We start from the raw sequence: 14,100 nt of genomic DNA, 5'->3' as shown, positions 1-14,100 counted from the left end.
TGATATTAGTAATATTCATATTACATTCACTGACTCACTGATTGGATTTAAGGCTATAACTCTTCCACTTAATGAGATATTCAACAACAGTAGAGGGGCATTAACTCCAATAGCTGCAAGTTTTACAAATGCAGTGGTTAAAAATCTGTTCAATTTCATAATGTTCTCTCTCATTGACCAGAACTGGTTTGAAAGGTAGAGGAGTTTCTTGATTGAGAAAAGTGAGAGATATATAAAGAGAGAGAAGAGATTTGTTGAAAATAAGGTGTATCTTCTAAGTCATAGAGAGTGTGAGATGATAGGTAGAGGTCCTGACCTTCTTACTGATGGCAAAAAAACTGGTGTTTTTATTGGCAAGCTTCTTTTTCAGGCAAGAAAGATGGAGATTAGTTGTATCCAGCCAAACTCAGTCTCTGACTGTGTACTAGACAGCAGAATGGCAGAATTTATCATATTGATGTTTCATTATGATGGTAACTTTCTCAAGAGCAGACTTTGTCTCATCATGGATCTTGGTCATTTAATCCACAAACAATGTGGATGTGGGAGTTATAGTGGAGTGGCAGGATGAACCAGTGATGTGAGAATGTCACTCATATTTGACAAAGAATGGGATTTTGTCCATTGTCAAGTGTATCCAGTTGTTGTATTGGAAAGTTGTGAGCAGGAGCCAGTTGGTCCAGTCATCTTGCCAATAGTTGATAAACATTCAGAGATACTTCTTGACTTCACTCTGTCTGCCCATCTGTCTGTGAGTGATAAGTAGTAAAGGTGTTGCTTCAAATCTGAAAAAGATGATATAAGTCTGTTATAAACTTACAGATAAACTGTAGTCCTCAGTCTAAAATCACCACTTGTGACATGCTGTATTTGGCATATACCTTGTCTTGTAAGATCTTTGCCCATCTTTCTGATGACAACTCTGTCAAGCATGTGATCAAAATAATTACCTTTGAGAAGCAATCAACTATGATGATAATAGCATTGTAACCTTGGCACTCTAGCAAACCAGTGACCATGTCTACAGATATGTGTGTCCATAGTGTGCTTGGTACTTCATTTGGATGTAGTGGGGCTGCTTTCACTTGCATGCTCAATTTGATGCACTGGCAGGTTTTGCAGGCCCTCACATACTTCTCCACATTCCTCTTCAGTTTTGGCCACCAGTATTCCTGTAATACTAACTCTGTGGTCTTCATGATTCCAGGGTGTCCTGCAGTGATGTGGTCATGTGATTGGGCAATAATCTTCCCTCAGAGGGCTTGATCTCAAAGCATATAGATCTGACCATTGTAATAGATCAGATCTCTTTTTGGTCATCTCTCAGTCATGATTGATGGAAGGGGCCATCTTCTGATCCACAGCTCAGTACATCGGAATGCACTTCATGGAAGAAACACATACTTGATGACAAAGCAGATGTGTTTCCTCAGAATGCAAGCCGGTTCTGGCCAAAATGGAAGAGTGAATCAGATCGGACTATGCTTCAGAGAGAAAGACCTATTGTGCGCCGAGGCGAAGGCCAGGCACAACGGTGCAGCGCCGATGAAGGGCGGGGTGACGAGTGTCTAGAAGGGTAAGTCACAGAGGTCACTTCCACACACTTACAGTGGACAAAGGTGGTGTTGCTGAAAAGCAGTAGAGATGATGGCAGTAGAGGAAAGAGTTGGAAGATGTGGGTTGTCGAACCGTCGTGCCCTTTTATACCCTGAGGACCCACCCGCGTAGCGCAGATCCCAGCGACAGTCGACATCATTCGCACGACGATGATGTAATGCATTAAGCGCATCGACATTTCTTCTCATGAGATTGTCCAATTTGGATGACATTCTTGTTCAATAATCCAATGCCCACGATCCCACCCACCCAGGTTGAACCCCGTGGTCCTCCTTATCCTTGAAAGTCGGGAGGAACACACTGATCAACACGCACCAACAACGCGTCCGTTTCCAACGCTTTCGTCATGCAGTGGTACCTAGGTCACCGAAGAACTTAACATTAGTAACCAAAATATAACATGCTACTCTAAGAAACGATGAAAGAAAACAAGAAAAACATGCGTCGTATGCAAATGGATCCGTAACTAGTAAATGTCATCAAGGAATATAACGTGATATGAAATTAGAATCATCTCAAGCACCTGGTACAAAAACAGCTAACCCCGCTGCTTGTATCTTCGCCGGGTCCTCCTGGTTTAACATAGCTATGAGTTGAATCAGCTCTGCCCGGACCTCATCCCCAACCTGGTCAGGCTGACTTGGGTCAAGGACAACAGCGAATTCCTGTAAGAGGCTATCAAGGTGAGGTAGGAGGACACTGGAGTTGGTCCGGAAGAGGTGGAAGATGGCGCGGAACACAGGGCGGTTCTCAAGGAAGTCGTTCTTCAGTGGCAGCGCATTGAGCCATACGGGAAGAACTTGGTCCAAGGGGAGAGCAGTGGTATTGCGCACGATGAGACGCGCAACAGCGCCAGCCGCGTTATCCTTGGCATTAAGGCGGGCTGCCGGACTGTCAGGAAGGACGACGAAGAGAGGTTGAAGGGCAGCGAGGACATGAAGATATTGTGGTGACAAGTCCATCTGAGAATGTTCGACAAGCAATCCAATACCAAATGCTGCATTACTAAGAACTTCGGGCTCTTCGTCGCTTAAAGCGCGGTAGAAGAGTTCAAGAAGGGGTTCTGAGGACGGCGTAACTGACTCTTTCATGCCCGCAATAATTTCGGCCAAGCAACCAATTGCAGATGAGCGATCGCTAAGCGAACGGCCTTTTTTCTAAAGAATAATTCAATTGCTAGGATACGCAAGGCGACAAAATGGGCTTACGTAGAATTTGGAGATGAGAGGGAAATATGTGCCGAAAGCAGGAGCAAAATCAGCACCCAAGACATTAGCCAAAGCGGACACAAGGTCTCCTGCAGAAGAAATCAAGACAGAATCATACTCAGCCTGATCTTCGGGGGCTTCTTCACTTTCATCCTGGTCAGGATCCTGTTGACAGAACGCCTTTTGCCCAAGAATTTGAACAGCGATCTCGGAAACGCGATCGAGGTCTATCAACTTATAAGGGGGATGCACGAGCCAAGATCAGGAAACAACACACAGCCATCGACAAACGCGGGACCAATCTTGTTCAAAGTTTCTGCGAAGCCAACACATAGCGAAGATACAACAGACCTATGAGATGAAAGGCGATTAGTTCAGTTCCATAGAAGTTGGTTAAAGAATGTGATCAGAATAATAATAAAAAAATAGTCTCATGCGCATTTGCGTCGAAGTGAGCTGAGTTTAATTTTTCGTCACGCAATGGCAATGCTAGCGAAGAAGAAATCAACACCTACTTGTTATCTTCGGTCTGGTACATGTCCAATAAATGGGGGACGACGTGGTTAATGAGGTCCCGCACGGTGCTCTGAACAGGCACTTGCTACAGGCTCCGTTAGGCGCTATCAACAACTCCAAACCGACATTCGCAACGCACCACAACTTTGCCGGCAACCCAATCTTGGTGATCGCTCAAATCATAGAAGGTCCTAACGATCTCAAGCAAGGAGTCCATCGCGCTCTTCCTGATGCCCTCATAGTAGTGGTTGAGGAGTTCAGTGAGTTCCAAGGAGCAGGGCTCAACGTAAGGGAAGAAATGATGCTTGGTGGAAGCGAAAAGAGTGCCAATAGTGTCGGCGGCAATCTCTTTCTCAACAGCAATAGCACTGTTGACGTCCATCATCTTATTGAGATCGAGATTATCCAACTCAACACCATCTGCACCATGACCATCGTCATCAGAGATTGTGATGGCATTGGAAGGAGAAGAACCAGAGTCAAACGCCGCAACAGCGTCAGATACAGAAACTAGAGAGGAAAAGGTCAGTAATACGAAAAAAATAATAACGCAAGAAACATACACTCTGTTCCACCTTCGTCCTGTTTGCAACTCTGCAGCAAGGGAGGAACAACGTTAGGTAGATAAGGGGCAAATTCTTCGCCGAATACTCTCGCCATAACACCAAAGAATAAAAAGCTGCATTCTCTTAAGCGAGCACTCTCCATCTCAATTCCTTGGAAGGCTTGCTTCATCATATCAGGGAAGTAAGGCCGGAAACGATCTTTGCCAACAGCTTCGGCAAACGTTCCAATAGCATCCATTGTGATGCCTCGAAGTTCGGTCTCCTCTCCCTCGCCGGTGAGAACAAGGAAGTGTTGCAGGCGTGACATAGTGTGCTCGAAGTAGGGGAGGAAACGTTCCCTGGATGCATGAGCTGCACTTCCGATGGCACCAGTGACGACGGCTTTAACGGGAAGAGGCGCTGTCTCCAGGAGACCAGCAAGACGTTCCATGATAAGGTGAAGATATTGATCGATAACATCGTGTAAGATCTCAAGAAGAGTGTCAAGAGCTCCGCAGGCTGAACGCTGGGTGGGCTCGTCATTGATGAGGTTCATTATAGCCTGCAAGTCGCGCGTGTTAGCTACAAACGCCCCTTAGAGAGAGCTAGCACTTACGGGAACGAGCATGGCGTGCTTCGCAACACACTCGTCCTCAAGCCATTCACAGAGGCAACTGACAGCCGCACAGGTGGCTTTCCTAACACCAGCATCGTTATCTTGCAAACCCACTTCGATCATGGGCCAGACTTGACCCATCTGAGCTCCCATGAATTCACTGCAACCCTCAACGGCAACGCCGAGAGCCAACATGGCACCTCGCCTCTGAGCAGCGTCGGCCGAGGAGAAATATTGCACAATGAGGTTTCGCAGGAATGGGAAGACTTGGGTGGGTGGCAAGTTGGAAGAAAGCCCATCGATAATCCGAAGAGCGGACTAACAAATAGTCAAGACAGGTACAGGTATACTTAAAAAAAAAGACAACTCGCTCACCCGAGAAGGCGCCTCGTCGTCTACATCCTCAGGCTCTTCCTCAGTCGTAATAGGCATGAGATGCTCCAGCATTACAGGAGCGAGACCCGCGCTCTGGACCTTTGATTTCTTGCTGGTTCGGTGTTCACCGATTCAGAAAAATTGGACGCGATGCATTACTTGATACTCACTACTGGACAGTCCAGTTCAATGCGTTAAGAGCTAGAACTCTCAGGTCAGCTTCGAAGTTGCGATTGCCTCCACATTGGAGAAGGAAATTGACAAGGTCGGGTATGTTTTTGCTAAGGATGGGAACCTCCTGTTGATATTGTCATTATGACAACGTTGACGGCGAGACCAAAATGTTACCTACAAGGATGAGAAGGGTCTCCAGAACATCGAAGAGATGACGGGCTCCGCCGTCATTGCCAGTCTCGACTGTCTGGCCGATGACTTGGATTATGGAGGGAAGGAGAGCCTGATACATGGCCTGGAATGTCGTCAGATGCTATTCAAAACGAATTAACGGGCACACACGAGCTCCTGCTTGTCATCAGCATCGATGTACTGGGCGATAACACCCAGTGCCCTGTAGACTAGATCAACCTCGCGTCACGACGAGCCAGTGACTTATACCGACCTGACTGTGGTGATGCGAACTTCGATAGATTCCAGGTCATTTATGGTTCGCCCAAAAAGCTTGAAGAGCTCTACAAGGTGAGTTTGGAAACCTTCGCAGATGTTCTCGAGCACGGAATATAGCATGAATGTGCCGACTTCGCGGTGAGAAGCCACAGGAGAGGTGCAGGCCTGGTGGAGAATGGGCAGAAGCTGCGGCCAGTTACCTGCAGGGACTTCAATTGATGAGATGGCGGCTAAGACGCGCGCGGCAGAATGCCTGACAAGGGTACTACAGCCAATAGCTTAAACTGGAACATGTAACCACAAAAGGACAGCAGAACATACCTCTGTTCTTTTAAAATGAGCTCTGGGAAGCTGGCCTTCAGCTGTTCACGCTCTGTCTGGGAAACGAGCATCCACATCTTGCCGCTATCGTAATCGATGCGTTTTCTTAACTCCACGGCCGCAAGTTGGCGGATCTGATCCATAGATCGAATTTATACAGCTTTTCACGAGTTGACGAGGCGAATGACACATACAGCTTGTTCCTCCGAATTGGCGATGATATTCGCGAGCGCAGGAATACACTCAGGATTCTTGTAATACCCTTGTTTCAGCTGAGCAGTCGCCTATGATCACGAAGATGCATCTGAGCTCAAAAAGTATGAAATAAGATTAAATGGGGTTTACAGCTTTCAGTTGTGCGGTGTCGTTCGAAAGTGTCTGCATGAGCAGGGCAAGTAAACCCTGCATGAAATTGACCTAAATGCCAGATTAGACGCCGGCGGCACGCACATCAAGTTAGATAGAGAACTTACGGTCATCGCAGCGGACAGAGGAAGGGGGGAACGGGGAGAGATGAGGGAAGATAATGGTTAGGGATTGACGAGAGAAAAGATCAAGTGAAGCCAAAATTTTTGTCGGAGTTATAAAAAGTAACCAAAAGAGTTTTTCCGGCAAATCCCGTCTGACCAGCTTGGCTACTGTTGCCAAGGCTTGCCACTTTCTACGCTGTCGCTCCTGGTGTCCTTTCAGGTCTGACTGCCGATTTTTGATACATTGACGCTCTATCTTAGGGAAGCTAGTCATACCACCAAAGTCGATTTCTTCTCAGCGGTACAGGCCTGTAACTTGGCTGCAAAGTAACGATAGCTAGTACTGCGTTGGTAATCCCTTGCTTCTTTGTCACTACGCATTTCTGTCACAATAAGGACCTTGCTATTACCTGAGATCTTATGCTGCCTTTGTTCTTCAAGAGCCACCTCAAGTTAGGATAATGGATTCCTCATCATAACTACCATTGTTCAACAAAGTCATGCCATGGTGGCTTCGAGGTCCGTTCCGTCTAATAAGCCGCGTTCTTTCGGTCGCAAGTCATCCTTACCCGTCGTTCCAGGTGAACGCGACACAACACTCTAACGCTTAGCCATCTCATCACATTCGTTCAAAATTCACTGTCGTTGCTTTATTTAAAATATGTTGCGCAGCCTTTCATTCCGACAACGTCTGGCCAGTCCTCCGCGACGTCGTTTCAAGAAGCTTTTCAAAACTGCGTCAGTGGCACATTTCTTTGCGCTGTTATCTCTCCTCTTATGTTTCTTCCTCTGATTTTCCAATAGACGTCAACGTCTCCCCTCACAGCATGAGCTTCACGGTCCAGATAATGAGGTCGCTCAACTCCCCCAACCTCGCCGTCAACGCCAACGGCAATCCTTCAAGAGATGGTTTGTGTTGTTGTGGAAACGCTTCAGTCGGCCGAACCGTGCCAGGCAGTCGGGGCGGTTTTCATTCGTGCCTCCCGGCTTCACTTTTGTCTCTATCTCCATGACCAGAAAAAGGGACAGCAGAGAAATTCGTCGTGCTCGACGGTTTGGAGTCTTCTTTGAAGAAAGTGAGTAGCATCTCTTTATTTTATTAAGCTCTTCCTTGGCTAAGGGCACCATCTAGTTCCCTTCTCCCTCAGAGGCCTCGTGTAAAACCAAATTCTAGCATGCTTACCCCCATTCTCTGCTATGTCTCACTCTCAAAGCGCATAGAGGACAATTATCACTGTAGTCTACTTCTATATTGCATCATTAATACGACGTTCATCGCCATCTGCAGCAGTGGTCTTGGGCCTTTCCATGCCAAGGAGCACTGAGGTCAAAGTCAGAATCGCAGACATGACCACGTACATGGTCCTGATGGATCTAGGATGGGAGACCTGTATAAGGCTCCTTGTATGACGCTCGTCTAGGCAATAAATAAAGTAGGTCAAAACAGTATACCAATTAGCTTACGAACAAAATTCTTCCTCTTTCCTGTATGGCCGCTGTGGTTCCAAACATGTCGGAAAGCCTTGATGTGTGTCCGAACTGCTCGGCATGAAGGAAAGTTATACAGAATAAGGCTGGTATGACGCCAGCGAACAGAAACGACACCGTGGTGAAAAGGTACACTAATCGCATTGATTCGGTGGTAGGTATGGCAATGACCAACAACGCTAGAAAAGCGTCCAGAGAAACGGTAGACTGGATCAACCTCCTGATGATAAACCACAAGGATTGTAGCTCTTTTCCATAGACGTGCTTCAGCAGGTGGTTTAAGCCTAAATATTGACGTGGATCCTTCAGCTGACAATAAGGAATTGTGGGCAAAGCTTACCAGGATATAGATATGCAAGAGTAACTAGGGTCACTCAAAAAATATAAAAGACGTAGAAAAAAACCTGTCATATTTTAGAAAATTCATCCTTTTAGTCGCAGGAGACTCATGAAATCGCTGAGATGTTGATATTTCCTTTGATATTTATAAGCAAGTTTGAGATACGGAAAATCCTACTTGAACGTAAGCCACTTGTAATTCCATAGAGCACAGGCCTTCACATACGGAGAGCGACAAAAGGTCTGGAACATTCATCCACTACTTGTTTCCATCAATACAAATAAAACATGCATCTCTGGAGCAAATGTTAATTCACGAATATAATACAGATCAGAGGGCTTACAGGACAACAGGAAGCAACCAGTTAAGGAAAGACTTTCGTTCCCATACATCTCCAAGACGAGCCACCATCCAATGAAAGAGACTAAACAAGATGCGAAGTATTACCATAACTTAGAGATGAAAATAAGATGCGCCATTAGAAACCTCTACCGATATGCACACGGTCTCCAGTGCCTACCCTAACTCCGGGGATGTACTACATAATAGAGCGAATATTTTTTCCCTGAAGATACCCATGTATTTCAGTTTGACATTTGTAATTTGATGTCTCGGTATTGGGTACAGCACAATAACAGGACCGAGTCTACCAGCAACGACAGTGGCAACGAAAATGCATGTGAGCCCGACAGATGCCCTACCGGGCTAGTAGTAACTAGCAGCCTGGCAAGCTGCTTTATAGATACTCACGGAACTCGTATCTGAATACCCTGTATAGACCGCCTGAATAGTGGCACTGCAGTCGGTTCCGCCACGGGGAAATGATGTGAAGCTCAGCATCGTGTTCGTAACAATTCCATGAATGAGAACTGTGGCCGGCTTCGTGGCCGTCGCTAGGTCCGTAGAGATACTGCTGGCCTGTCAAGAGATTTAAGGGAAACTATCTATAGTTTGGGATTAGCAAAATTCCCTGAGAGCGAAAAGATATAAATCCTGTTGAGCTTACGAGTCGCGCGCGATCTTCACGACGCCTTCTTTCAGATTTCTGCATCAGTTGTGGGGAGACTGGATAAAATCCTGGGTGCTATAGTTATTCCTCGGAATTTTGACACCTGTCTGGGATTTCGTCAATGTCTTGGAAATTCAACTGCACTAAGTACGTACCAGTTGTGAGGTCCGCGACCACTGCAGTGACAGCTGGTAGTAATGGGTCTGGATCCAGTACAGCTGCCTCATGGTCGGCTACCCTGTTCGTGTCGTGTCTCAAGTAGATCAGACCGCAGGTCAAGTTCTTCGTCCTTTCTGTTACTAAACGAACGAGCTGCGCAACAATGAATGCGCTATTTGCGGCACTGTCCAAGAATTCGATTTGTTATGAATGACAACTGGTTCGCTGGACATCACGTCTTATGTTCCGGTCTGTTCGGAATGGAAAGAAGGGATCAAGTGGCAAGCTCGAATGCATCTAACTTGTAGATAACACCACGGCTCACCATTGTGGCTTCAAATCTTGAAGCCTGGATTCTGATGCTTCGCGCATAATAGGTGCCTTATACAGAAATTGAATCGCGATCCTTGCTGCAAGTACAGCGCCGACTCGAAGATCTCTGGTTGGGTGTCGGAGAGGTGATTATCCGAATTCCGTGTGCAGATTAAGAGCCGGCGGCTCTCTTATCTCCTCGTGGTTACTCATTGTCATCCCATCATGTCGTCGTTTTCCCATCGTCAAGGTCAGCCACCATGTCTGAAAAGGTCTTGATAGCGCCTTATGCGCCTCAGCGGTCCAACAGACGCAAGAAATCGTCGGTCTTCACCCGACTCTTTGCCGGAATCTCTGTTTGCTTTCTGTTGTTCGTTTCGCAGGCCCTACGGCTTCTTTGGGCCAAGGAGAAAACTACGCATATTCCCATTCACGCAGCAGAGACTTTGCAGAAATGCAAAACTCTTGATGTGCCAGCAGGTCCACCGCCAGATTTCCACTCGCGGACTGTATCGGATCGTTTTGTACCCGGCACGAAAGCTACTTTGCTCAAGAACGCGACGATCTGGACTGGATGCGTAAATGGACTTGAAGTTGTCAGAGGAGACATCTTACTGGACAAGGGTATCATCAAAGCAGTCGGAGCCGTTGATTCTTATGTACTGGCTCCATATATGACGCAGGACCTTGTCATCTATGATCTTGGCGGGGCATGGATTTCTCCAGGGTATGAAGCCAATCGGCTGTGTACTTTGTGACTTATGTCATCTCAGAATCGTCGACCTTCATTCCCATATTGGTGTCGGCAGTTCACCCCATATGTCAGGAGCAAGTGATACAAACTCTCGCCATGGTATCATTCAGCCATGGCTTCGCAGTCTTGACGGACTTAACACACATGATGACTCATACCGTCTTTCCATCTCTGGCGGTGTTACCACAGCTCTTGTTCTTCCCGGATCTGCCAATGGCATTGGGGGACAAGGGTTCGTGATCAAGTTGCGTCCCACAGCTGAACGATCGCCATCGTCTATGCTGTTAGAGCCACCTTTCTCTATCAATAATACTGATGTAGACCCGTCCTTGCCGCCTCGGTGGCGGCAAATGAAGCACGCGTGTGGTATGTGCCGTTGGAGCAATTCTTTCGCGAAGACATAATAAGTATTAATAACATGTATAATTGCATTGCAGGAGAAAACCCCAGTACGTCTTGCTTGAACATCCCTCGAAAATACCTAATCTTCTTTAGGTCGGGTATATTCTGGCACACGCATGGACACTATATGGGCGCTCCGGAATGGGTATGCTGTTCCTAACTATAAATCTATTCATAGTCAAGTCTCATGGACGTCTCTAGATATGAAAAGGCTCGCCAGATCAAACAACAACAAGATGACTACTGTGCGAAAGCGCTTATTGGTAACTGGCAAGGCTTAGGTGCATTCCCGGGAGAATTACAGTGGGAGGCTCTCGTTGATGTATTAAGAGGCAGGGTCAAGGTTAGTAGGTTCTTCGATAAAAAGTACTTGTTTTCACTCTGAGCTAGGTTCAAAATCACTGTTATGAAGCCGTCGATCTGGATGGGATCGTCCGTGTAAGATTGGTCCCGCACATTGAAAAGAAGTTTCTGTTGACAAGGTCATCAGCTCACCAATGAATTTAAATTCTCCCTTGCTGCTTTCCATCACGCGCATGAAACATACCTAGTTCCCGACTTGCTAAAGAAAGCTTATGGTTAGAGATATGTTATGCCCCTCAATTTCTGCTGATTGTTCTCTAGGCAAGCCACCTGCGATCGCTCTTTTTGCCACCAATGCCAGATATAAACGCGAGGCGTATCGTGGGTCAGAGTTTGCACCACGTATTTTGGCAGATAACGGGCTCGATGTTGTCATGAAGGTAAGATACTCTGATATGTTAGCCCGCTTGCCTACTTATATAATCTCTGTTACAGAGTGATCACCCAGTCTTGAATTCACGCTATCTTCTTCATGAAGCTCAACAAGCGCATTACTATGGGTTGGGAGATAATTTAGCGCTAGCATCCGTGACGTCGACTCCTGCAACTGTCATGGGACAAGACCATAGAATAGGTATCATCAAAGAGGGCTATGATGCTGGTAAAAAATCTCTAAATGAAGTGCAACTGCAGTGATTTTACTTTGCTTCTGCACAGATATCGTCGTCTGGGATAGCCACCCTCTTGCTATTGGCGCTACCCCAAAGCAGGTCTACATTGATGGAATTGCACAAATCGAAGAACCATATTCTAATCCAAAGCCCTCCCAATTACAAAGCGTTCCAAAGACCCCCAACTTCGATAAGGAGACTGCGGAAACGCTCAAACATGACGGCCTACCTCCTTTGGAGACGAAGCAAACTACTTCAGAAACTGTTGTTTTCGTTAATGTTTCAGACGTCTATATACGAGACCATCACAGAGTCAAGCACACATTTTCTGCTCAAAATTCCAATGAAGCGGGTGTTTTAGTGGTAGAGGCCGGCAAGACCATCTGCTCAGGTGTCGAAGCCACTTGTCTGGCTGAAAGCTCCTATGATGACGCCGTTGTGGTAGATCTCGCCGGCGGCTCTGTGGCGTATGTTCGCAGCTCTCTGTTGCTTCGGATTTTGACTGAATTTCTTTCCGCAGTCCGGGACTTGTATCTTTTGGCAGCGCACTGGGTCTGGGCCATATTGCCGGTGAAGCAAGCACCAATGATGGCCCAGTAATAGGACCACTGTTATCTAAGGTTCCAAGCATTCTAGGTGGAGATGATGCAGTCATTCGGGCCTCGGATGGGCTACAATTTGCCGCAAGAGATAGCTTGCGAGTTTACTTTCCTTCTTTGAATGATTTTGGCTAACGTAGGATGCAGGCTCGCATACCGCGGCGGCGTAACCACGGCCATCGTAGCACCTGTTGCACCCGGGCTGATATCCGGGTTGACAGCGGCGTTCTCTACGGGTTCTGCACACAAGTTGCAAAAGGGGGCTGTGGTTCAGGATGTGACTGCTCTGCATGTCATTGTTTCCCTCAGTTCTCCGATCGGCGTCAGTACTCAGATCGCTACACTGCGCCGTCTATTATTGGGGGGTGGAAGCGGTGATCTCGGGACTCAGTTCAATCGCGTCGTGGCTGTATGTGCTACTGGCTTGTGTGGATGGATTCTCATTCTTTTTTTCATAGGGCATAATCCCGCTCGTTATTGATGTCGACAACGCCGACATCATGACCTCGTTGATACGGCTCAAGTCCGAAATAGAAAGGACTACCGGTATTCCGTTACGGGTGACGTTCGCAGGTGCCGCGGAAGCTCACCTTCTTGCAGCCGAAATTGGAAATGCTGGTATTGGCGTCGTTGTGGTACCATCGCGGCCATTCCCAGCCCGATGGGAGCTTCGGAGAATGTGAGTCCAAATGAAAAATGTGATATCATAGTGTCTCATGAAGATCTAGTCTTCCAGGGCCTCCTTTGAGCGAGGATAGTGTCATTGGTGTTTTACAAGCACATAATGTAACCGTCGGTATCGGAAGCAGCGGTACATGGTCTGTGAGGAACATGCGGTTTGATGTTGCCTGGGCGAGTGGCTTTGCTTCTGTCTAAGGAACTTGTATCTGATCAATAAATAGGCGGGTTTGGAGGCGCATGCGGCGTTGTCGAAGTCTGAGGTCTTGGCATTGGGGTCAGCTAATGTTGAAACCCTCCTCGGTGTCGAGGATGATGCTAGTGATTTGGTGGCCACGAGGTCGGGTTCCTTGCTTGACTTTGAAGCCAAAGTAGTCGGAATCATTTCTTCACGTCGAGGATTGGTTGATATTCTTTAAACAGACGCAATAGGATGTTCGATCTCGATGAGACATTGCATGTGAATTCACAGGTTCGGCTGTTCTGATGCTCAACGTCCATGTAGACCCGGCCATTCCTGATTGGAGGGAGGAAGGATGTTTATTCTAGTTAGTTTCCTTCTTAGCAGACATGCTTGTGCTAGTTACGGTACCGAACACTCTTTGGACCAAACTGATTCAGCATACTTCCGTAGGGTGCAACCCCTCAGACCTAGCGTCATGGTGTGAATATAATCCTATAATAGTAAATGGCAAATCTACACTATCATACATTGAGACCTTGTGTCTCTGAATGACACCCTTTTTATATGGCAGCATCTCAAACCACCTAATTTCCTCTTGCGCTTTTGCTATGACCACCTTTCCTCCAGAGCTTGTAGAGAAAATCATATATGAGGTCTGATACTCTGAAATGCCATCCTACATCCAGAAGTCATTCATGACTACTTGCCCCAGCATCAACTGAACATAGAAAGCCATCTATAGCTCTATCACTTCTCAGGATATATATATCACCAACCTCTCATACATATACTATCTATCTGATATAGCCAGCTCCAAAAATCTATCATCTACTATGACTTCATCCTCTGGATTACCTGCATCATTACCTACTTTGTCAACCTCCAAGAGAATGCAATGGAAACAGCAGT

At 46.7% G+C, this 14,100-nt stretch overlaps 4 protein-coding genes across 4 annotated transcripts; 2 read left to right on the top strand and 2 right to left on the bottom strand.

Annotated features, from left to right (window-relative positions):
- Nucleotides 1-1,826: 1,826 nt before the first annotated feature.
- BT62DRAFT_971024 (ARM repeat-containing protein) lies at nt 1,827-6,385 on the bottom strand. Its single transcript, XM_043189004.1, has 16 exons — nt 6,296-6,385; nt 6,168-6,239; nt 6,017-6,106; nt 5,823-5,956; nt 5,497-5,766; nt 5,394-5,445; nt 5,230-5,346; nt 5,048-5,175; nt 4,878-4,989; nt 4,503-4,820; nt 3,905-4,448; nt 3,481-3,851; nt 3,341-3,426; nt 3,103-3,176; nt 2,826-3,052; nt 1,827-2,774 (listed from the first exon to the last, which is right to left on the bottom strand). The coding sequence occupies exons 1-16, from the start codon at nt 6,299-6,301 to the stop codon at nt 2,133-2,135; spliced, it is 3,243 nt and encodes a 1,080-aa protein (XP_043037876.1). The 5' UTR covers nt 6,302-6,385; the 3' UTR covers nt 1,827-2,132.
- A 76-nt stretch (nt 6,386-6,461) lies between these two features.
- Nucleotides 6,462-7,714, top strand: BT62DRAFT_1077715 (uncharacterized protein). The gene is made up of 4 exons (XM_043179327.1): nt 6,462-6,811; nt 6,874-7,030; nt 7,097-7,368; nt 7,425-7,714. Exons 2-4 carry the CDS (start codon nt 6,954-6,956, stop codon nt 7,451-7,453), a joined length of 378 nt encoding a protein of 125 aa, XP_043037875.1. The 5' UTR covers nt 6,462-6,811; nt 6,874-6,953; the 3' UTR covers nt 7,454-7,714.
- Nucleotides 7,540-9,616, bottom strand: BT62DRAFT_921193 (uncharacterized protein; the record flags this gene model as incomplete). Its single annotated transcript, XM_043184279.1, has 11 exons — nt 7,540-7,613; nt 7,652-7,709; nt 7,757-8,064; nt 8,121-8,144; nt 8,346-8,362; nt 8,464-8,544; nt 8,641-8,825; nt 8,871-9,038; nt 9,127-9,185; nt 9,285-9,441; nt 9,614-9,616. The coding sequence occupies 11 exons, from the start codon at nt 9,614-9,616 to the stop codon at nt 7,540-7,542; spliced, it is 1,134 nt and encodes a 377-aa protein (XP_043037874.1).
- A 14-nt stretch (nt 9,617-9,630) lies between these two features.
- Nucleotides 9,631-13,658, top strand: BT62DRAFT_934036 (carbohydrate esterase family 9 protein). Its single transcript, XM_043186663.1, has 15 exons — nt 9,631-10,327; nt 10,374-10,720; nt 10,792-10,803; nt 10,850-10,901; nt 10,958-11,099; nt 11,147-11,194; nt 11,247-11,334; nt 11,381-11,499; nt 11,555-11,720; nt 11,777-12,197; nt 12,251-12,427; nt 12,477-12,738; nt 12,788-13,008; nt 13,058-13,181; nt 13,232-13,658. The coding sequence occupies exons 1-15, from the start codon at nt 9,861-9,863 to the stop codon at nt 13,424-13,426; spliced, it is 2,841 nt and encodes a 946-aa protein (XP_043037873.1). The 5' UTR covers nt 9,631-9,860; the 3' UTR covers nt 13,427-13,658.
- Nucleotides 13,659-14,100: the final 442 nt, after the last annotated feature.

Source organism: Guyanagaster necrorhizus, assembly GCF_019112545.1.
Source record: "Guyanagaster necrorhizus MCA 3950 unplaced genomic scaffold BT62scaffold_18, whole genome shotgun sequence".
NCBI lineage: Eukaryota > Fungi > Basidiomycota > Agaricomycetes > Agaricales > Physalacriaceae > Guyanagaster > Guyanagaster necrorhizus.
This window is presented reverse-complemented; position numbering and strand designations above follow the sequence as displayed.